Source organism: Lycorma delicatula, chromosome 2, assembly GCF_047948215.1.
Source record: "Lycorma delicatula isolate Av1 chromosome 2, ASM4794821v1, whole genome shotgun sequence".
Lineage (NCBI taxonomy): Eukaryota > Metazoa > Arthropoda > Insecta > Hemiptera > Fulgoridae > Lycorma > Lycorma delicatula.
This window is the reverse complement of record NC_134456.1, coordinates 175056152-175082104: the sequence shown is the minus strand read 5'-3', so window position 1 is coordinate 175082104 and position 25953 is coordinate 175056152. Positions and strand designations below refer to the sequence as shown.

General features: G+C 31.1%; 1 protein-coding gene across 1 annotated transcript in view; it reads left to right on the top strand.

The window, feature by feature from the left end:
• The window catches only part of LOC142319432 (uncharacterized), a 44822-nt gene extending 19820 nt beyond the window's left edge, over positions 1-25002 (top strand). The window contains exons 6-10 of the mRNA XM_075356706.1: positions 4651-4797; positions 7852-7989; positions 19911-19999; positions 23004-23112; positions 24646-25002. Coding sequence (XP_075212821.1) covers positions 4651-4797; positions 7852-7989; positions 19911-19999; positions 23004-23112; positions 24646-24677 — 515 coding nt within the window. The 3' untranslated portion in view covers positions 24678-25002. The remainder of the gene's footprint in view (positions 1-4650; positions 4798-7851; positions 7990-19910; positions 20000-23003; positions 23113-24645) is intronic.
• The last annotated feature ends 951 nt before the right edge of the window (positions 25003-25953 follow it).

The following is a 25953-nucleotide window of genomic DNA, read 5'->3' as shown; positions in this document are numbered from 1 at the left end:
AAGAATGGATTCGTTGAGCGAAATCATTTATTGAACAAAATGGGGGCTAGTTCGAACAACTTTGAAGGTAATTAATAATGCTTTCACTAATTTTTAATGTCATTTTTTGTTGTTTTCAAAGTTAAAATCTGTTTCCAACCTATGGACAAAATTAGATATTTCATGCTGTTAAAAAGTTTTTCACGATTCAGTCTGTTTTGTTTTTTAATAAAGTTAAATCTCAATATTCTGTATTCAGTTTTTTCTTAAGTAATTTACATGAATCTTTTCAGAGTTAAATTTTCTACGTTTCTAATGAAAAAAAAATTACAACTTAATTAACCATTTAAAAAAGTTTTGTAACGTTAACCCCAAAAACATGTTTTTTTCCCTCCAATTTTTGTGTTTTGTCAGAAGATATCTTTAAAATTAACACAGGTTCAGATGTGGAATCCATTTTTTAATATTCAGGCCAAAAACTGTAAGAAACAACTAAATTTTTCCCTTAATGTACCTCCTCTGAATTTCAGGAAGTCGTCTTTATTTTCCCTGGGAATTGAAATCTGGGCGAAATCTTTTGCTAGCTATAACTAGCTAACAAAGAATTTTTAGGCCTATGTTTTTATGAACTTTTTTGCTATTTTTAGCAATAGAGGAAAGGCAATATTGGAGCATCAGCTCCAGAGAGATTGCCTTATAGTTTTGAATCACTCTGTATATTCTGTTAGACTTGATAGTAGTTATTCTTTATTGCATTTCTTTGTTTAAATTTTTTTTAGGCTGTATTTATTTATTTTTCTAAGATTCTTTATATAAGCCAATACCAGTTATTTTAAATTCCTCAGTTGCATTCTAACATTACTGTAAAAGTTAATAGTTATCAAATTTAAAAAAAAATTGATGTATATTATTTTTCAAATAATAATTGACCATAATTTGACTTTATGGTCATGATAGTTATTTTTTAGGCAAATATTCTTAATTAAATTTCTCTATGAATCTTCCTCCACTTAATCCAATTTAAAATTTGTTGTATTAGTTTTATAAATTTCTTAACTGTTTTCAGTAGCTCTTGTATTCTGTTTTTAGAATATTCTGTAAATAATTCTTTGTTTCAAATTATATGGTAACGTTAACGTTTTTGGATTGAGTTTTTGTTACACGAGGATTCAAGTTAATGTATTCAGAGATATAAAACTTATTATTATTGTTTCTTTTAATTGTTATCTTTTTATTTCTATTTTATCTTTAAATAAATGTCTTTCTTTTTCATTATTGTCACAATCAAAACACCTGTGTTTGATGCATTGAGTTCCTTTTGATAGCTTTGAAAGTTTAATAGTACTGTTTATCTCAACAAAAAAATAGCCCATTTTTGCAGATATGAATGTTATGAATCAGCTTGAACAGTTGTGCCTATCTGTTGTTGTTGGTTTTCTGTTTGTTTTAAAGGTAAAGAATTCTGTCCTTTAAGGTTGATAACATTTTCTCAGTTTTTCTGCCTGTAAAAGCAGGTGGTGGTTAATAGTATGCTCAATTTGTCAATATATACTGCTGAAAATGGTATAAGCATCATTTATGTATACTGAATAAGAGATAATTCAGTTATGAAACTTTTTATTCCATGATGATAATTATTTATTTCACATAGGGTAAAATAAATTTCAACAAAAAAACCTAAAAAACTTAAAGAATATTCCATCATAATGTGTTCTTTTTGCTAATAAATTTATTGTCAAAAATTTAAGTTGTTTATTTACAACACTGCTTGTAACAAGGAATAATGGATCTACTTTTCGGTGATTTTAAGCTATATCTTTTTTCAAACTATTTTTATGTACATTTAAGATCTACATATTGTTAAAAACTCATAATTAAATCTTAAAAATTTTTCTTTTGCATGTAGTGACTAAAAGTTAAATAAGGAGTTAGGATAACAATTTGTCGCTCAGGGGTTTTTCTTATATGGAGAAAGCCTTAATTGGTCTTCGTAAAAACTTTAGTCATCTAACTTAACTGAATTGCTGGAAAAAACTTATAGAATTGTGTATGTTTTCATTTACAATATGATAATTCTAGGTGGAAAAGAAACAAATTATAAAGTATTTATTTTGTATTAACTGAGCCATCGAATGTTAATTCAAAAAATTGACTTTTTATTCATTTATAATTATAATTATTCTGTATACTCATATTCTGAAAATTTCACGATGATTTTCCAAAAGGACTCGATTTTTTCCTTTATTTTGAGGATTATATTTTTTCTAAATATAGTTCCAAGGTTTTTGAAAGCTAACGTCTTTTATTAATCAAGTTCTTACTCTAGTAAAACTTTAACTGGCTATATACTGTAAATGTATGAGACCAAACCTATGACAGTATTATTTCATTGATCTTGGTTTAGTTTGGATATTACCCAGACATATTTAATGCATTTCATTTACACTTCATTCACATCAAGTAGGCTGTTAAAAGAATTACCTACTATAGTAAGACCCTCCTTAAATAAATGCTTATAGCATACAGAAAACTAAACACTAGTTATTTTTTAGATTTTGGATTTCTGCAGGCCAGTTTATTAGATTTGGCTTTGTTTTGTCCTTGCATCATACCCTTCAATTTTCAGACTGCTATCGTTCATGTTTTCTATATTAATTCCTGCTGTTTTCGGTCAATAGATTGAGGTTTGGTTGATAGATAAATGAACCTATAAAAATATTCTAAGAAAAATTAACTTAATAAAGTTCATGAATTAATTGTTTATTAAATTAATTAAATGTAAGCAAGTTTCTAAGGATAAAAAATTGTTTAGCAAGGAATGAATATATTTGAATTATTTTATTATAAGTTTTCCCATTTATATAGATTGATACATTCATTTTACTTGTTAAATATTATTATTTAGCATCATAATAGAATTTCACAGTAAACTGGTTGTTTATATTAAACAAACTCTGTGATCTCTAAATATGTTGAAGTTTATTTTCTGGAAAGAACCATCAAAAAGTAATAATATCTGTTTGGCAAAAATTATAAATTTCAATAAAATTTATTTATTAGTAAATAATTTCACAATGTCAGGATCAGGTTGAGTTATGTCACATATGATCAGGAGAAGCTGTTATTTATATAATTCTATATTTAAACAGGAATTATTCCACAATTCAAAATATTAATCTTATAACAGCAATAAAAAATAAAAGTCCCCGTCTATGAATAACAGAGCTGAATCTTTTGAATAAAAACAAAAGTAGCTATATTTACCTACTCTGAATGGACATTTGCCACTTTGCTAAATCATGAAAAACAACTATGCTACGATCCGTATTAATACTAAAAAATTTAATTTGATAGTTTAATTTTTATCAGGTAAAATTAATATTGAATGATACCAACGATTTTAGTGACCTAATCATATTATTGAATAACTTAAAAATAAACAGAGTTGTCAAAATCCATATTAGATTCTAATTATGTACCATTAACGTAACAGAGATCTCATCGTGATAATGGTCAGACACTTAAAGAAATGTTATTTTTTATGGTTGTACACCTGAAGAAATATCTTTGCATTGAATGGGTCGTATATTCATTTGTTTTTTTTTTTTAACTTCCGTATGGTGGAAGTATGATTACTGTAAATTCAGATCTTACATTATATAATTTAACACAAGATTAAACATATAAATAATCACTATTTTTTTAATTTTTTGAAATGCATTTGCTGCAATATAATTAACATATTCATTAAATAATAATTTGGATTCAGACATTATACTTTAATTTTTTTAAATTTATTTCTATTATTCATTAATCATGTAATCATAATTTGTAGTAAAAAATTCATAAAAATTTTGTTTGTGCATCAATATTTGTTGATACGCTATTTAGTTTTAGCCAAATACTGAAATCTTTAGTATCAGATCTGAAGAACATAAAATACTTGACATTTTTTTAGTAAATCATCCACAAATAATAAAAATTTACACAACTTCAAAAATAAATTTTTATCATTTGTAATAAAAACTGAGAATAATAGAAGACTTAAGTGACCTTATTGGAAAAATTGCTTATAGTAAATGAAATAAAATTGTTTATTTCAACTCAAAGTTATAAAATTTAAATATGATTTAAAGTAACTTAAAAGAGACCCACAAAAAAGTTTTAATTCTTTCAGTAGTAAATCAGAATTAACTGAGAGTTAGTTTTAGCTGCACTTGTGTAGACAACTTTTCAGTAAATACATTGTCAGTGTTCTTAAGCGATACAGTAAATTTTTTATCACAGATTTCATTTATATAAACCGATGTTTGTTTTTCAGTGCAGTTGTATCAGTTTGTTTTGTATGTAGGTATGATATACAATTTTGCTAAATACTATTTGTTCAGATAATTTAATAAGCGAGTTCACTATACTGAGTGACACGTATTGAATTTCTTTACAATGTACTAACATAATAAAATTTATCATCTTTCATTTGGTAAATGTGTCTGTGATTTAGTGATCTTTTTCCAAAACTTAGGTAATTCATTATGAATGGAAGTAGTGGTCATTTGTATAGACCCTTAGTATGTGTCTAATAGACATTCTGTGCTTTTTAAACCAGTAATTAGCATGTATCAATAGTAAAAAGTTTCTTTCAATTGATGATTTTTTTAAATCTGTTTATAGAAGAATCTGATGAAGTACAAGAGTTACATGAGGAAAAGGCTGATATAGAATCAGTTTCAGGAAGTACGACAGAATCAGATGAAGAAACATGTGAAGGTGTTTTAAATGTTTCTGCGAAGCTTTTAAATGATAATTTAGTTCCTTCAGGTAATTATTCTTTAAACAAATAACTTTTTAAATGCTTAGAATTATTTGAATGAAAATTTTACTTTTATGAAGTTTTTATTATTAAATATGTGTACTAAGACTTATCAAAAAGTGTTCAATCTATTATTTTGGATATTAGGGCATTAAAACCAAAGTATCTTATCTACCCAGTTCTAGTTCTTACTGCCTACAAAGTGTGACCTGATCCTTCAAGTACTCAGTTGGAAAGTATATGTATTACAGTTTACATAAAGTGTAATCGCCAAAAAATGCAATACCCATGAAATATATAAATTGAACTTCTTGGATTGATTAACGGGATACAACTTAAAACAAACATATGAACTCTTAAAGTACTCTGTAATAAAGTAGAATTAACGTCTTTGCCGACCACCTTATAGATTGATTCTAATCATAAATCCATCATTAATTACAGATTGATGCCAATCATAAATCCATCATTAATAAAATATCACACACACACACACACACACACACACACACACACACACACACACACACACACACACACACACACACACACACACACACACACACACACACACACACACATACACACACACACACACACACACACACATGCACGCGCACACACACATCTACATCCACACACACAAACACAAACACAAGGACCTCATTTAAATTATAAGATATTATGAAATGTATAAGAGGTTATCTTTAAACTAAAGACCATTTCATTTTAAAAAAGTTATTGTGTAGACTTTATAAATATTTTTTATTTCTCTTAAACTAGATACTTTATATTACTTCTGTATATAATTGCCACGTGAATCAGGACATTTATTGTAGCAATACACCAACTTCAATGTACTCTCGTAGTATTCTTCTGTCGCCAGTCCATTTAGCCACTGATTAACAGTATTTTTAAGTTCATCGTCATCCACAAATTGCTTACCACACAAAAATTCTGTTAATTTCCCAAACAAATGATAATCAGAAGGAGCTAAATCTGGACTGTTTGGTGGTTGATTGTAAATTTCCCATCCGAATGTTCTCAGTAAATCATGTCAGACCTGCAATATGTGGAAATTTAGCAGGACAACACTGTTGGTCAGCCGCTCATGTCGCCAATTTTGAATGGCGTGCTATAACTTACATAGAGTTTCACAGTAGGCTTCTGCATTTATAATCGTTCTACATGGCATGAAATCAATCAGCAGTATGCCAAACCGATCCCAAAAAACTGTGGCCATCAGTTTGTGTCCAAATGGTTATGGCTTGATCTTTGTTGAAAACATATGTTGTTCTGGTTGGTGATTGAGGATGATGCCATTCACTTGACTGCAGTTTTCTGTCTGGTGTGTAATATGAAATCCATGTCTCATCGCTGGTAACAATTGAATTAAGGAACTCATCACCTTTTTCTGCATAGCGCATCAAAAATTCCAAAGCAAATTCCATACAGATTTTTTTGTGACATTCTGTTAAGATGTATGACACCTGTTGTGCACAAACCTTTCTGAAGCCTAAATGGTCATGAGTAATGCAACCAATAACAGCTCTTGAAACATCAGGAAAAAGAAGAGCCAGATTGGAAATAGTTGATCGACAATCTTTTCTGATTTCATTATCAACGCATTTCAACAAGTACTTGGTGATTATCGAGGGTCTCCCAAACGTTCATCATGCACATTAATTCTATTATTTCTAAACCTTTCACACCATTTTCAGATGTTTCTTTCATTCATTACATTATCACCATACACAGCTACCAACTGCCTATGAATTTCAGCCAGCTTAACGTTTTGATGGTTTAAAAAACGTATGATTTCTCGTATTTCACAGTCAGCACCATCATTGATTTTCCTATTCATTTTATAATGTAATAACTCACACGTAATCAAAGATACTACAATGCAACAACTTACAGACAATGTTGGGATTTTAATGTTGCTACTTTATGTTTGCTCATCATCAGCCCTGTTGTAACTTACTTCTGAGTTGGTGATAATTTTACATGTAAATCAGTCACTTTATTTTTAATATATAAGTGAGTTCTAGTTATATTTTTCCTTTCCTTTTTGTATTACTGGATTATTAGAGGTATTTGAAGATAAATGAATTAAGTTTCTGTAGCATTAGTGATAGCACTGGGTAGGCCAAAGCAATCTGTGCTCCAACTTTTTCTACACAAGTAACTTCAGTATAAGTGAATCCTATTTAACAGTCTAGTTTAAAAATGATCAATGCAAAGTTTTAGTTTTGGTAACCATAACATAACAAGTGTAAAAGTATAGAACGGTTTCAATTATAGTATAGTTTATGTTAGAAGGCTTTCTCTGAGAATGCACATTGTCAAACTAAAACCAACATTAACAGTCTAACAAATTTGATTTACCTGAAATGTACAAATTTATTACTTATTAACAACTACTACTACTATTACTTACTTTTTAACTTGAAAGTGTTGCCCCACATAGGGCAGTTAGGATGTAGCTTTTCACAGTGATACAAAGAACACGTCACTCTTGTTACTAAAAACACTTTACTAACCACCTCTTGGGACATGTATGCATAAATAAATCCTTATAAAAATCATGCATATTAATAATAAGAAATGAAAACTGTAGACATGTAATCAACCCAAATTATACAAACACAAATTACATTATAAGTAAACACTGATAATTTTAATCATATGCACTTTGAACAGATCACAAACAGTAAACATATGTCATAGCCTTATCCAAAAAGGAGGTCCAGCACTATAACCAACTTCACAATAGCACTGCTCTCAATGGCAGTATTTGAAGAAGCTTGATTAAGCTGTAAAGGTTAGGAAAAGCTCAGGTGAGGGTTTTTTTTATTACTTTTTCCTAATTATATGCATAATTCAGTGATTGAAATGAAATTGAATACATGTATATTCAATTTAAAAACTGATGCATACAATTTATGATTGGTATTTCAGATAGTTTCCTATTTGATATATCTTTATTTTCATTCTCAAATTTCATTGGTTTACATATTAATGTTCACAGATGTATGTTGAAATTATTGAATTGTTTTCAGAAGGTAGTTGTGGGAAAGAAAAAGAAGAAAAATCTGATTTGAAACTGATTCAGGGAGCATCCAGCTGTAATATTGAAATTTTGTCTTCAAGTGATGTATCATTAGATTCTTTGCAACTTATGCAGGTTGATGCAATAGGTAATTAACTTTACACATATGTAATGTTCTATGTTTATTTTGTTCATAAAAAAGAAACAAAAAAAACAATGAATTAAGACAATGTAAAAGAAATGAATTAAGACAATGAATGAATGTACTACATGACAGTAATTTGCAGAATATATGATGATCTTTATTTAGTTAGGATGTATTTGATACAACTGTCTTATGTGCCAAGAGATTGTGTATTTGAATTCATGTTACTTCAAAGGATTGCTGGGGTAGGATATTGTTAAATAGAACTTAACTGCAGATTGTTGTGGTGCAAATGGTGTGTCTCAGCCTTTCATCTGGTGATCCTGGGTTTAGACCATGGCCAGGCATAAGCTGAAACATAACATTAGTCCCGGAGGAAAAAAAAAAGGTATGGAACCAAGGATTCAATGACATTTAGTACTACTAACTGTTGATCCATCTTTGCTACACAAAAGGAAACTGAAGAAACGGAAAGTGCTCAACTACTAAGCCAAGCAAGCAAAAACCTGTTGAGGTAACAAAATGTAATATATATGGTATTAAAGTTAGATAGGAAATTTATTAGAATAAGCATTTTAAGTTAAATTAAAACTAGCCTTTTTAAAATAATAAAATTATGACACTGTCTTTATACATAAGTGGTAAATGCTTCAAGAAAATCTTTTCAGATTATTAGCCATTCTCTTCCTTAGTAGAATATCTGCAATACCACTGTGCACAATACAATTACTGTGCACAGTACAGTAATGATACAAGTGTATTGTTGTAGATGCTATCTACAAGTGTTTTAATATCCCTTGTAAAGCCGGCCTCCGTGGGGCAAGTGGTAGCATCTCGGCCTTTCACCCGGAGGTCCTGGGTTTGAATCCCGGTTAGGCATGGCATTTTTCACACACACTACAAAGCATTCATCTCATCCTCTGTGGAAAAATGCTTAATTGCGAACCCGGAGGTTAAAAAAAAAAAATCCCTTGTAAAAATTAAAATGGTTAGGTGACCCATGTAAAATGTTATCAAATAATATATCTGATTAATATTTAATAAAATATATATATTTATATATATAAATATATATAATACGACGGCACATAATTCATAACCTTGTGGTGGCCCTGAAAAGGGCCGTTTTTTGCGTTAGCTCTGAGAAGAGCTGTTGGATCTTGAAGCTGGTCTCCAGCAAAGTCAGGGAGTTGCAGCTCATCCATTGAAGTCCGACTGGGCTTTCCCTCAGCGACATTTGGGTCCCCACTAGAGCGTGGCAGTGGTGGCCCCTAGAGCCCCACAGTGTCGGGTTGGTATCGGTCATCCTTCACCAGCATGACCAAGGTGGTTCTCCCCGAGCGATCCCATGCTGGGTCGGCTCCTGCTGCTGAGTCCGCTGGCCAGGGTGATTGAAGCCTGGTGAGCTGGAGCTGGAGCAGGAAGGTAGCATCTGCATCCAGTGGCTCCCTTAGCGAGCCAAGCAGGTCTGCTGCTCTGTTGGGGATGTTGGCATCCACATTGAGCTGGCCAGGGAACTTTTTCTGTCTTCTTCCATCTTCTTCTTCTTCTTCTTGGTCTTCTCCAGGTGGTGGTCGATGATGAATTGAAAATTCACTCTCAGCTCGCTCTTTTATTGGAGCCTGAGAGTGGTGGGGCCACAGCGCTGCTATGGTGGAAGAACTGCGTGGTCATCTACATGGTGGTAGTTATGCTTGTATCAGCATGTCTATATACTGTGCGCCAGCTCACATTGAGTTGCTACAGTGTCCATCTGCCGATATTAAATAAAGCATATATGTGATGGTAATATATATAAAGCAGTATATATATATATATATATATATGTTCAGATTCAGTGCATGTTATTAAAAATTTATTTAAGAAGGTCTTTAAAATTTAAAGGTCTTTCTATCAGTTCACACTCGGCTCTGTACAGTTCACACAGCTCCTTTCAGATGCATTCGGTTCCAGATGATTCAGTGGCTTTGTACACACTATATAAGCTGGCTCCACACTACATTCAGTCAGTTTTCTTCCAGCCTTCTTTATCAATCTCATGGACTCAACAGTTCAAGCTTACAAAGTATAATATCATTTACATTCTTAACAACGTATCATTTATGAAATCATCAAAGGCATTTTTATATACACTTATACATAATCTTGTCTTTACTCATTCTTTAAACGATCATATCTAAAAGTGATAAATGTTTATATTTGTTTACTATTTGAACCAGTGGTAAATACATATAGTAATTTCCCTAACCAAGGTACTACTCTAAGACAGATATTATTTTGACAACATATATAATATATGTGTATGCAGTCAAACAATTAAACAATTAAAATTCTTAAAAACTAAAAATTCTTTAACTTATTATATATGTTTGTGACTAGCCACTAAATACAGCACTGCATTAATATAGTATAAATTCTACCTGACATTAACAAAAGTTAATGTCAGCTTTGATAAGAGAATAATTATCATACTCTGTCTGCAGATTGATCAAGGTGAATTTCCATTTATTTATATACGTGGTACTTTTCTAAAATGTCCAGTTTTTTATTATTATTATCATTTTCTTTTATGATTTCAATTATTTACAAATTAGTTTTTAATTTTTTTTTTAAACTTATTTAAACATTTTAACTTAAAAACAAATTTGAAAATAATTGAAATCACAAAAGAAAATAATAATAATAATAAAAAATTGAACATTTTTGAAAAATACCATATATACCATTACAAACAGAAATTCAGCTTGATCAGTCTGCAGACAGAGTTTGATAATGATTCTCTTATCAAAGCCGTTATATTTAGCAGCACTTTTGTCAATGTCAGGTTGAATTTATATTATATTAATGTAGTGCTGTATTTAGTTGCTAGTCACAAACATTTGTAATAAGTTAAAGAATTTAAAAAAATTAACTACATCGGAGAGGTATCTGTTGAGAGCCATAGAAAGGAATGATTCTTGAAAAAGGGCAGCAGCTCTTTCAGTAGTTGTTAAGGGGGTAGGTCAGGACGACTTAAACGGCTATATCAATATCACTTAGTCCTCTGAGTACTGCGCAGCTGAAAGCAATGGAAAACTATAGCTGCTTTTATTTTCCAAGATAATGTAGCTCTCTGCATTTTCATATAGTAATGATGGAGGCCTTCCTTAGTAAAATATTCCGGAGGTAAACTAGTCCCCCGTTTGGATCTCCGGATGGGGACTACTAAGAAAGGGGTCATCAAAAAATTAAAAAATAACATTGTACGAGTCGGAGTGTGGAAGTCTAAAAAAGGTTGGTGGGTTAGAAAATTTAAAGATGGAAATGAATAGGATAAATGTAGATGTAGGAATTAGCGAGGTTCGGTGGGAAGAAGAAAACAAGTTTTGGTCAGATGATTTTAGAATAATTAACTCAGCTTCAAATAACGGGCAGGCAGGAGTAGGTTTTGTAATGAACCAGAAGATAGGGAAGAGAGTAGAGTATTTCAAAATGCATAGTGATAGAATCATTGTAATAAAGATAAAATCGAATCCTAAACCGACAACGATTGTTAACGTCTATATGCCTACAAGTGCCCAGGATGACAATGAGGTGCAGTGTTTTTACACAGAAATTGACGAAGCAATTAAGCACATAAAAGGAGATGAAAATTTAATAATAGTTTGAGATTGGAATGCAAGCATTGGAAAAGGCAAGGAAGGAAATATAGTGGGTGAATATGGGCTGGGCAAAAGGAATGAAAGAGGGGACCGACTTATACAGTTTTGCACGAAGTAGAATTTAGTAAATGCCAACACCCAGTTTAAGAATCATAATAGAAGAATATACACATGGAAAAAGCCAGGCAATACTGCAAGGTATCAGATAGATTATATCATGGTTAAGCAAAGATTTAAAAATCAACTCGTCGACTGCAAAACTTACCCTGGAGCAGATATTGATAGCAACCATAATTTACTGATAATGAAATGTAGATTGAGGTTTAAAAACCTGAAGAAAAGGTGTCAGATAAATTGGTGGAATTTAGAGAAGCTTGGTGAAGAGGAGGTAAAGAAGATTTTTGAGGACATCGCAAGAGGTCAGAGTAAAAAAGATAAAGTAGAAAATGTAGAAGAAGAATGGGAGAATGTTAAAAAGGAAATTCTTAAATCAGCAGAAACGAACTTAGGTGGAACAAAGAGAACTGGTAGAAAATCTTGGATTTCAGACGATATATTACAGCTGATGGATGAACGTAGAAAATATAAGAATGCTAGTGATGAAGAAAGTAAAAGGAACTATAGACAATTAAGAAATACAATAAACAGGAAGTACAAACTAGCGAAAGAAGAGTGGATTAAAGAAAAGTGTTCAGAAGTGGAAAGAAAAATGAACATTGGTAAAACAGACAAAGCATACAGGAAAGTTAAGGAAAATTTTGTGGTACATAAATTAAAATCTAATAATGTGTTAAACAAAGATGGTACACCAATATATAATATGAAAGGTAAAGTCGATAGATGGGTGGAATATATTGAAGAGTTATACGGAGGAAATGAATTAGAAAATGGTGTTATACAGGAAGAAGAGGAAGTTGAGGAGGATGAAATGGGAGAAACAATACAGAGATCTGAATTTAAGAGAGCATTAAAAGATTTAAATGGCAGAAAGGCTCCTGGAATAGACGGAATACCTGTAGAATTACTGCGCAGTGCAGGTGAGGAAGCGATTGATAGATTATACAAACTGGTGTGTAATATTTATGAAAAAGGGGAATTTCCGTCAGACTTCAAAAAAGGTGTTATAGTAATGATACCAAAGAAAGCAGGGGCAGATAAATGTGAAGAATACAGAACAATTAGTTTAACTAGTCATGCATCAAAAATCTTAACTAGAATTCTATACAGAAGAATTGAGAGGAGAGTGGAGGAAGTGTTAGGAGAAGACCAATTTGGTTTCAGGAAAAGTATAGGGACAAGGGAAGCAATTTTAGGCCTCAGATTAATAGTAGAAGGAAGATTAAAGAAAAACAAACCAACATACTTGGCATTTATAGACCTAGAAAAGGCATTCGATAATGTAGATTGGAATAAAATGTTCAGCATTTTAAAAAAATTAGGGTTCAAATACAGAGATATAAGAACGATTGCTAACATTTACAGGAACCAAACAGCATCAGTAATAATTGAAGAACATAAGAAAGAAGCCATAATAAGAAATGGAGTCCGACATGGATGTTCCCTATCTTTTTAATCTTTATATAGAACTAGCAATTAATGATATAAAGAACAATTTATATCCTGAGTAACAGTACAAGGTGAAAAGATAATGATGCTACGTTTTGCTGATAATATAGTAATTCTAGAGACTAAAAATGATTTAGAAGAAACAATGAACGGCATGGATGAAGTCCTATGCAAGAACTACCGCATGAAAATAAAGAAGAACAAAACGAAAGTAATGAAATGTCGTAGAAATAATGAAGATGGACAACTGAATGTGAAAATAGGAAGAGAAAAGAATATGGAGGTAGAAGAATTTTTTTATTGGGGAAGTAGAATTACTAAAGATGGACGAAACAGGAGTGATGTAAAATTCCAAACAGCTCAGGTGAAATGAGCTTTCAGTCAGAAATATAATTTGTTTACATCAAAAATTAATTTAAATGTCAGGAAAAGATTTTTGAAAGTATATGTTTGGAGCGTCGCTTTATAAGGAAGTGAAACTTGAACGATCGGAGTACCTGAGAAGAAAAATTAGAAGCTTTTGAAATGTGATGCAATAGAAGAATGTTAAAAATCAGGTGGGTGGATAAAGTGACAAATGAAGAGGTGTAGAGGCAAATTGAAGAAGATAGAAGCATTTGGAAAAATATAGTTAAAATCAGAGACAGACTTATAGACCACATATTAAGGCATCCTGGAATAGTCGCTTTAATATTAGAGGGTCAGGTAGAAGGAAAAAATTGTGCAGGCAGTCAACATTTGGAATATGTAAAACAAATTTTTAGGGATGTAGGATGTAGGGGGTATACCGAAATGAAACGACTAGCACTAGATAGGGAATCTTGGAGAGCTGCATCAAACCAGTTAAATGACTGAAGACAAAAAAAAAATATATATATATGTATAGAGAGAGAGAGAGAGCACCTAAAAGTATGACTTTCAGCGTAATATGAATAAAAAATTATACATACTTGACCACATAATGTAAGTTAGTTTTCTAGCCACTTTGTTTGAAAACAAAATGTTTGAGAAAGTTTTTAAATGTGTATAAATAAAGTTGGTATTCTGAAAATTATAATTTAAAAATAGTAAATAAATAATAAGAAAATGAATAAAGTATAGCTAATTATGAACTCATAATAGCTTTTATTATTAATAATTTAGAATTAGATTTGAAATAGTTATTGACATCTTTTAGAATAGTTTATGAACTCTATTACTTTAAACATATAGTTAATCAAATTTTTTTCTTCATATTTATAAATTTAGATTAACTCTGAAACAGGAAAGACTAAAATCTGGGCTGTCATTTAGATTTTCCAAACCGTTGCTGAAGAGTAAACTTTCCATATTGTTTAACTTGAAAGTTGATATGATTGGGACCAGTCAATAACAAAGGCCTCTGCTTGAAAATATATATACAAATAAATTATGTGCAATAAAAAAAATATTGTAAACAATATTATTTTGGTAATATTATTATTAAAAAAAATTACATAAATTGTCCATTTCTTCTTATCACAATTTTTTGGTAGGAATTTTTCATTGTTGTTTGTGATAGGAGATAATTAAAGAATCTTGCTGTCCTAGTAGGAAAGTTTGGTTTTCTTTTTAATGCTCAAACCTGAATTCTGTTAGTCTGTGTGCTACACAGTATGAGATTCTATATTATTTAAACATAATTTTTTTTTAAATTAATATTTAAAAACTGTTAATTTTACAGTTATTATAATCTTCTTTCAGAATCCTCTTACCAGAAGTTCATGGTCCAACTTTGGGGGACTGATATATGCAAATTACATTCTGAGACTTTGCTGTTTAATTATCATTTACAGAATCTCATACTGTGTAGCACACAGACTAACAGACTAACTAATGATAATTAAACAGCAAAGTCTCAGAATGTAATTTGCATATATCAGTGCCCCAAAGTTGGACCATGAACTTCTGGTAAGAGGATTCTGAACGAAGATTATAATAACTGTAAAATTAACAGTTTTTAAATATTAATTTAAAAAAAAAATTATGTTTAAATAATATAGTTTGAATTTATAAGGCAATGGTACGTAATGCACACAATCAAAAAAATTGTTGCTTTACTGTTTCACGACAGTTATCCATTGGGTTTACTGAAACTTCACCAGATTAAATGAGATATTCAGGCAGATATTTCCTTTGATATTAACTTGGTGAGCTACAAATGCAAAATAATAAATGACAGCTTCCAGTCAACTGTCATGTAGATTCAACATCCATGGCAGTACACTTAGTAGAGTATTATACAGCTTATTATCAATAAATGTCAACCATTCATTCTACCAAGTTGTCTGTAGCTGACATTTCACAAAGCATATATTTATATATCTTTTTATTTTATTGCACATATATACAAGGACAAAGTATACACATATTCAAGGAGAACAAGGTAGATCAAATAAGTCAAAAAATGGTGAGCAATTGGTGGAATTTGAACCTGAGACCAACTGATCAAAAAGACAGCTGCTGATTACTACATCAATTGGCTAGCCAGTGTTGAATTATTCTAAGAAAGTCATCTTAGTCCAAGCCATCTTGGTGGCTTCATTGAATCTTTCATTGTCTCAGATTCCTGTGTGGCTTGGATGCAACAGAAATTGAAGTATGTGTATCTGGAACTGTGGGTAGACAAATATATACAGGGTGTCCCATATAAAACGCAACCCAACCATATATTGGTAGGTATTGAAATAATAAAAAGGTATGTGTAAATGTAAATGTAATTTTTATTATTACCATCCATTACCTTACATTTAGAGTAAATGTTGGAAGTGGCCGCCATCTTCTTGAATACAAGCTTCAATTCTTTTTACAGCGTTTCTTGCAACTTTTTTCAAAGTTTGTGGCTGGATATTTAATACAGCTTGTTCAATATTGACTTTCAATTGTTCAAGTGTTCGTGGTTTGTTGCTGTAGGCCTTTTCTTTGAGGTAACCCCATATAAAAAAATCTGCCGCAGGCAAATCTGGAGATCTTGGTGGCCGCAAGCCTCGACCGATAACACGATTACCAAAGAATTCCTCAACGAAATCAGAAGTTGAACCTGCGTAGTGCGATGTCGCACCGTCATGTTGTAGCCAGCAGTGTCTGTCTTCCTCTTCCAAGAGTGCAATGAACTGAAATAAAATATCCTGATATCATTCTGCATTAATGGTGTACTCAAAAAAAATAGGACCGATTATTTTCTTCCGCGATATCACGCACCACACTCCCAACTTCTGCAGGTGTAATTGTTTTTCGTGATAAATGTGGGGATTTTCAGCACTCCAAATTCTACTTTTTTGGCTGTTTACGTAGCCATGCAAATGAAACCGTGCTTCATCTCTGAATAATAACGGATCCATAACATTAATTCCCTCACGCAGAAATTGACGGAACCGTTGACAATATCGTAGCCGTTTTTCTTTGTCGGGCTCAAGAAGTTGATGAACTGTTTTAATGGGATAAGGTTATAATTGTAATTGTTTGGTCGTTCGATGAACAGTTGATTTAGACAAATTAATTTCAGCAGACAAACATCTGATCGATTTATTTGGCGAGGCGAGTAATCGGTCTTTGATTTCAGTGATTGTATCTGTATTCAACACTGACGCAGATCTTTTGTGTTCCTTGTTATTAACAGAACCAGTCCCTCTAAATTTTGCAATTAACCTTAATACTGATGTTTTGTAAGGAGCTGGTTTATCTGGGTACTTATGGTGAAACAAATCTTGCACTGCAACCACTGATTTCGTACTGAAATATGACTCAACAATGAAAACACGTTCATCTAGCGAAAACACCATCTTGTCTCTAGCAATACACTGAACGTTTTGATTGCATTGTTGATACTATCGGTAGGTAGTGTTCTACTGCGTCGCCGCGATGTTCAGATGTTGGACGAGTCCATTTCAGTAACGAGTAGGGGAGTAAGCTTGACATTTGAAATTTCATGGATGAGTGATTGATGGGTTGCGTTTTATATGGGACCCCTGTATATATCCATGGAGTAAGTGGATATGAGGTGAATATATCATATCATGCAGTGTTTGAAGAATTACTCACTGGATCATTATACATGGATCCATTCATCTGCAACAAGAGGAAGGACAATGGATATACTATGTAATACAGCAATAATAATACTGCACTGGTAAGGCAGACTGAGATTGAACAAGTAAACTCCCTGACAATCATAAATGAAAACCAATGGAATCTTAAACCTATTAATGTAAGTCATTACATCTGGGTTTACACCTTTTTTTCATAGCCTTCTTTATCACATTCTTTTCATAACTCCATGTCTCAGGCGGAAGTGCACAGGAAATTCTTCACTGTATGAAAAATTACAATAGGTCCTATAGCTGAAGAAAGGCTAGAATATGCAACAGATATCTTGAATTTACTTGTATGTCTTTAATTTTTGAGGTATAAAAATAACAGTCTGTCGAGTTGAATGATCTTAGGCATTCTTAATACATAGGAATAGCAAAGATCTGTGACACGTCTTTTCACTTAGTCAGCTGCTTAGTAAAGTTCCTTGGGAATTACAGCAAACATGAAGGACTGATGATTGTGAAAAGAGGGATGCACCAATATTCATAATTTGTATGACTTAAACATCTGGAAAGGTGCCTAAAAGGTATGGAATTTCATACTGTTTTGTTCAGAACCATAAAGGTTTTGTACGGTTAGTTATGGCCACTAAAAAGGAGTCAATAGTAGTCATAAATTGTAATGTTATTTACAGGTTAATTTTGTTATGATGTACAAGTGAATTTATGTTGTTATGTATTTATTAAATTTATCTGTTAATAAATTTATTTATTAGCTTTTTCTGCAGATATTAAGCAAGTGGTTTTATTGATCCCCATACATTAATGAAAAAATATGGTTGTTTGTAACTGGTAGAGTTAATAACGTTTTTGTATTTTGTTTTACTCAATAGTAGCTGCAACTACTATAGGAACTGTTAAAGTGTTTTACAGCCAGCCTGTGAATCTATTGCTGTTTCACTTTACATGAATTCAACGAGTAGGAGGTTTTATCTGTTTCAAAAAAATGCTTGTCAATACTCTGTATGCTTAGGATTTCCTTGGTTTCATTACCTTGCAGAAATTGCTAAATATTATCACTATTCACAGGCATTTATTTTCAGCGTTTCGTGCTATTTCATCAACAGCAACAAAATTATTATAGAATCTAATTCTTTTTTATTGTTTATTGTTTTTATGGGTAGAGAAATGTCAAGGTCTTTCTGTCCACTTTTTCATTTCTTTAGAGAGCAGTAGTTGAACTCTTTTATTATTATCATTTTCCTAATGTGTATATTGTAACCTGTTCAATTACTGAACAATAAGCAACCCCCCCCCCCCATGTGTGTGTAGTTAACCTAGAAAAGAATGGTTTATCTTTAAATACCATTTAAGAAACAGGTATATGAGAGAACTGATAATAAAATCTGTGAATTTTCATTCCATCCATGATATTACTTTTAGGTAGCATCATATTAGCTTCTAACAGTTATGTTGTTGATCAGCTTATTTTGTTTCCAAGTTAAGTTTGTTATTGAGGGGTTTTTTAATACAGTACTGTGAGAATATCATTACTTTAATTAGAGCAATCAGCAAACATTAATTTTCACCAATATTTGTGAACTTTGAAGTGGAATTGTGATATTAATACAAGTTTGTAGGAGAAAGGTGTGAAAAGTCATTTGTTTCCAAATAGGTAAAACAGCTTTATGAAGAAAGAGAAAGTATTACTCTTGTAATGGGAGGTTAGAGGGCCATCAACAAGCAGAATTGATGAAAAAATTCAAAAATTGTACAAGAAAATTGTTGAAAAATGTGTGAAAATTGTTGGCAACTGTTAGAATCATAGTAGAGTAAATAAACACTAACAGAGAAACTACTTAAACGAAAACCTTAACATGAGTTACACTTATGCGAAATGCTATCAAACAGCTCACTGATGAGCTGAAGCAAAAACAAATTGAAATTTACAAAGGAAAAATGACTGTTTTGAACTATAATAAATTATCAAAACAGACTTATTTTAATATTAAAGTAATTATTCACTGTAATTAACTGGTCACACAATGAATCAAGCCTACCCTGTGGAAGTATGAAAAGATTTTGTAAAAAATTAGAAAAAACCTTTTGCCAGCAACTTATACTTCATGCATCATGACAATAAACCTGCTTATACCAGCTAAGAGAATTTTTAGCAGGAAAACAATCACTAAGAAGATTAAGTTTAATTGATGGCTTTTTGTAAATTTCTTCTTTTCCCAAAAATAAACAATACATTTAAAGGAATACATTTTGATGACTTCAAGAGCAGCATGAAACAGTTCTACAGATAATTCTAGAAAACCAGTTTATGGGATATGCATTGGCATTAGGGTATAGCTTCCCAGGAGAGTTTCTCAAATGTTACCCATTGATATTCAGCTCATAAGTATATAATTTTATAACAGTAAGTTTGTAAAATCTATCAGATCTCAGTTCTATTTCTTTATTTTAGTAAATTTTTCTAATCGGTGTAAAAACTTTAATAAGTTTTCAAACTTCTAAGCTGAATTTTAGTATAAAATGACTTTTTCCACGTGGAAACTGCTATGCAGTTCATAATCTGTTCATGCACCTTGTTGTTGTATTGCTAGGGTAGGACGTAAGCTAGAATTTATAATTTAATTCTTATTAAACTTTTGTTTATCAGGAGAACTTCCTTCTGAAGGAGTTGCATATATTAATGAAGAAAGTCAAGAAAGTTCAGTAAATGGGAATGGTGAAGATTCAGATGAAAATGTATGTAAAATTTATTGTAATTTCAATGTTATCAGTTATGTACATTAAAATCTGTATGTTGAGTCCTGGTCAAAACTTTATTGTATCCCAAAGAGTTGCTGTATCTTTGTTACTTAGTTGTTCCCTCTTTACATTCTATACTTTTTGATGTTGTGATATATTACAATATCCATTTTGCTTTGATTGGAACCATGAGAGATGAGTTAGCTGTCAACCTGGACCATCAGCAAGTAACTGGTACTAGTAACTGGTAAACCAATTGTTGTCTCATCAGAATGCTGGTCTTTTCATCCACACATACATGCAAATGCTAAAGGACACTTTTATAGTATTCCTGGTTGACTATCTGCTTCCTAGGGCAAATTTGTGATGCATGATATCAGTAGAATCTAACAAAACCACCAACATTCTTCACATTAGACTATCACACTTTTTTCGGTCAAACGTGAATCCTTCCACTGTGGTAATGAGTATGCCTTTATTTCTGAGTCATACCCATAAACCCATAATTCAATACCTGTAATTAACCTATTTAACAAAATGAATCAGTTTCAACCTGATTAATCAGTTCTTGGGACAGTTCAGTCGGCGTTTTTATGCTGGTCTGACAACAATTTTGGAATGAATTTCATGGACACTTGATGCCTGTTCAAGTCTTCAGTTAAAGTTGACTGAACCACGTATAAACTTAAATTTGTTCATCAGCCATTTCCTTAATTGTTAGTCTGTGGTCAGAACATACTAAGTTGCAAACTTTCATAATCTTTTCATTGGGTTTTGTAGTGGAAGCCAGCCAGGCCACGGGGCCATCTTCGACTGATTAGTAGTAGCTACTAATCAGTCCTGTCTTGAATCTGTTGAACCAGATTCAAAGATTCAGTCAAAACATTTGACTGGCTCAGACATTTACCCTCAAAAGCTGTTTTTAAGAGTTCATAAATCTCCTAAGCTGATTTCCTGGTTTTCAAATAAAATTTGACACAAACTTGTTTTGTTTTTCATCAATTTTGGGAAATCAAATAATCTGCTGAGAACCAAAAACGTGCCTTCACTCACCAGGATGCCACTCGCTACTGAACAAAGTTATTTTAATGATCTTTTCAGGATGTTTCAAGTACAAAACAAGCTTCCCCTTTTATATCTACGGGGAAACCTATCCCCTCCTATTGATCATTGGTAGCACTTAAAAATTTCTGATTACACCTTGTGTGTGTGTGTGTGGGGGAGGGAGGTGTATGTTTTATTTCTACATTGGCTGCCAAGCCATTAGCCATCTTTTAGAAATGTATCAATTTTATAAGGCTGTAACTTCATTCGTATTGTTATAAGAATATACTGTTCTCATTCATTTACAAACTTATAGCTACAGTCGTTTGTGCCCTCTCCCAAACAATAATAATGCCATGTATATTAAATTCATAAAATTTGACTTTAATAACATCATGTCAATGTTGAAAGAAAAAACATGAATAGATAGCTAGGTTTAAAGGACCTTACTTAACACAATACAATGATAGTTAGCAAATACATGAACACAGAACTGCACTGCTCAATTGAAAGAATCTTTTCAAGGCTTTTTCCATTTTTTCCCCTGAGTCTATTGGTAAATTGGTTCTTATTTTGTCTGTTTCTTAGTTCATTACACAGAGGTCACACTTTAGTATAAATTTTATCATTGTACCTATATCAACATCCTTATTTCATCTGGTAAGAATGACAACATATGTCTTCTGTGACCAATTCTAAGAAGAGTCATGATTTGGTCTTGACAAAACATAACAATATCTTAAATTCATTTGAGTGAAATATCCTTTATTTTATTAAGGTAATTATTTCATCTATTTTTTTATATTGCTGATTTATTTTTTCAGATCATTTGACCTGAATGATGGATTTTATCAAACCAAATAAATGTTTTACTCATTCTTCACTTTTCTAGCATATCTCCTGCAATTCTGCAGTGGCCAGGTGTCCAAACAAAAACATTTAGTATGGCTTTTGTCGTATACTGGTTTGCAATAGTATTATCATCCTGGAGGTTCCTAACTAAGCAATAAGATGTAATTCTGATTTTTTTCTTAAATTTCTCGTTTTTGCCCATAAAATCAAACATGTCAGCACTTATACAGATACTGTTATTTTCAGGAGCCTCCAGCAGTGACCTTTTACATTATTAACTCCTACATGACAATGACAGAGAACACATGATAGTTGGAATGACATCATTCTAATGCCTTCACAAGCTTTTGATCAGTCAGGAACTAATATAATTCTCATACTCAAGAGTCAGATTCACGAGAATTTTTACTTTGTTTCAAAACTGTTTTCTTTGTCTGTTCTGAGAGATGAGTTTTTACTTGGTTCAAGAATTAGCCATAGAAACTACAACTAACTGTGGCTTCTATTTAAGTTTTTATTACTATACAAAAACAATTCTGTATTCTCCCACAACTCATGTGACAAAAATTCCTACTGGTTTGGATTTGGTGATATGTATATTATGTAAATCTGTCAGGCATTTTACAATGCTTGATGGATTGGCAGTTATCTGAATATAAAATAGATCATGTAGGAATGATTTTTGTATATATTGCAAGAATGCAGCATTGTTATGTCTCTTTGGTAATTGGCATTACTTCTGCTTTGGACATGAGATTAAATTATTATACTCTTGAAAGATCTTTTGAAAGCTTACTTGTAGGTATTTAAGAAGTGAAATTGATTTTATTATTTCAAAAAAATGTAAATCTTATTTTGATTGCGATCTGTAAATAATACTACATTTGTAGTTTGTTCTTTTTTTTTGTTATCCATGCTCAATTATTGTTCTGTTTAAAAGAAAATCGTTCCATTTTGGTAACTGGTCAGGGTCATGAGAGAATAAATTAGACATTACTCCTAGATAATATATTGGAATCAGATATTACTCTGACCTCCACCAGTCAACATTAATCAGCTTTAATTGTATATAAGTAAAGGTTAAAGAGAATTTTTTTAAATTTAGTTACAGGGGAAAAATGATGAAACAAGCAGTCAAGGTGATGTGAATTTCTTTAGGCAAGGATCAACTGATAATACTATGTGTTCAGTTACTACTGAGGATGGAAGTGATTGTAAGTAATGTTTCTTTTTTTTTTGTTTCATTATTAAACTATACTGTCTATTAAAAAAATATTACTAAAATAAATTTATGAATAGAAAATGTTCAAAAACCATTTATGAGAGTTATGAAAGCTACAAAATGAACATAAACTACTTTCAATTGCGAAATAATCATCAATAGATACAGAGGAACTAGTCTAACTTTAATATGTAGAAATAAAAAAAATCTGCTTTCACATGTTAATCATTCAGTTATCTATATTTTTTTTCCTGAGTATAAAAATATTTAAATGTAATTATCTCATAAAGTAATGATCACATGAAACATTAACAATATTTTTAATTCAGTTTACTCAGTAAAGTTTATTAAGGATGGAAATTATGAGAAGAGATGTTTATCCAGTGTGCCTAATGTAAAAGGGAATAACACCTGAGCTACTGGACCAGACATGAATAAATATTGACAATGTTGCCATGTAAATGATTTGATAAGTTCTGAGCAAGACAGTAAACTATCGAATATATCTTAATGGATAGATCATTTTTACCACCATCCCTTATTTTAAAATTCTCGTGGATAATGTAAGGAAAACTTAAAAAAGCATTTTTTTCTCTAGTTTTTTGGGCTTTGTGATAATTTTCTCTGAAACTATTAGAGATATAGTTCTTGTATATGTTTTATTCAATTTTAAAGTTAGAAAATAAGAAACTTTCCAAATTTTTCCTTTAATTTCGGCCCTGAAAATTTTAGATTGGCTTCCTTTTATCCTTGGAACAGAAATTTGGCTGAAATATTCTGTTAACCATAACAGAACTACTCAAATCATACTCAACTAACTACTCCAAAGCGAAATATTTCTGGAGGTATGTTTATAGGAACTTTTTAGCTTACAATAATGACTCATATCCAGCTTCCAAATTATTGCTATGTAATTTTCAATCTCTCTGTATAAGTGACATATTTCTTGTTTAAGTATATATATGTTCATAATCACCATAAAGATTGTAGGCAACCAGACAAGAGATAGAAGTTGCTTCGGAAACTGCATTGCTATTCTAAAGAAAGAAACATCACATGCCAGGTTTACTAAGAAAATTGAGAGATAAAGAACAAAGTTATTTCCCACTTCTTTGCTCACTGAGTCAAGCATACTGTTGTACATTGGTATGCTAGGCCCACTGAAAAGGATATGTTGAGCTCTTAAGCAATATCTTCACTGTAGGAACTTGGCAGTCTAATGAACATCATTTCACTTAGAGAAAAAGGTTTTAACATCCTTTTGCACCTCACATGTTTTTCATGCATTAAAGTTATAAGAAAGACTGGGATGAGTAGTGTAAAAGCAACAAGATGTTCTTTAAATAAATTGTTAATAAAATAATGTAGAAAAGAATAATAATTGATTGGTATTTTAAAGATTATTTTTTTAATTCATGTTCTTTAGACAAAATTGTTGTCTTATTTTTTCAATTATTTATCTATGTGGTTTATTATTATAATTGACGTTCATTACGTATAATTACGTTCATTATTATGTTTTCAGGTACATCAGTTACTGGTGTGAGCAATAATTAGTAAATCAAGAAATTAATAACTAATTTGGAAATTAGAAATAAGAGATTCAAGTGATGTAAATAGTGTAAATGGTGAATTAATTCTAGACATTAAATTTAGGTATTTGCATCAAATCAATTCCTGTACAATGAGATAATCAATGAATATTTAACTTCTCATTATTTGTATAATGAAATAGAGTTAATCTTTGTTAACATTTCAAACACATTTTATAAATTTTAAGTGAATTTGGATTAGAGACTTCTAATCATGCTATGTTATGCCTGTTTTACAGATGATTTTACTATTTAAAAAAAAATTTGTGTATTAAAACATTCTTGGGATAACTACTTTACACTATCAAAAATTGTCTTGCATTTGCTTTTATTAGGTTAAAAAATTATTTTAGAAATTATCTTTTATGAAGATCAGTTGTTTGTGATATTTTTATAGAACTGGATTAAGTATAGATAGTATACAAATAGTTAATTACATTCTATTCTAAAACGGGAACAATTTATAAATTTCTTGCCCTTATGGTACAAAAATCAATGGAAATTTGTCAAATAATGGAGAGAATATTTTTTTAATTGAATGTACCCAAATAATGATGGCAAGTAATCAGCATTGTACAGTTTTCTCTTGAGAGAGATTTTTTGATCTCTGAGGTTTCCCACTTGTTCAATTTACATCTTTTTTCAGTCTTTTTGCAGTCCTTGCTCTCTACCTCCTCATTTGCTATGTGAAGCTGCTAACTATTTTCAAGCTACATAATGGTAACAGAGAAATTATTTGAACAGTTGTTTAAACAATTATTTATTGATGTTAAATAAGGTTGCAAACCAATGAGATATACAATTCTCAAAATAACTGTCCAGATATTCACATTTGGAAAATGTTAATTGTAATATTAAATGATATTAATGAATTGTGTGGTAACAACAAAATTCATTTCAATAAACAAAAATAAACAATCAGAAAATAACTATAAAACTTTTTACAGGAGGATTTAATTTTTATGTTCAATTTTATGTTGTGACTTGTTTTGAAGTAGTTTTAATCTTTTGAAACATATTTTATTTATGTATACTCATTAAACATATTTTACACATTGAACAACATGGTGAAATGTGCTAATACTTTAAAATTTTTATTAAATATTAAATGACTTAACTTCAAAATACTGAAATGTTTTTAAAATTTCAACTTCGTTGACCTCACCATATACAAAATTGATAATAACAATTCTAAAATTTACGACAATCCTGCAACTACTGACATACCCAAATTCCCCCAA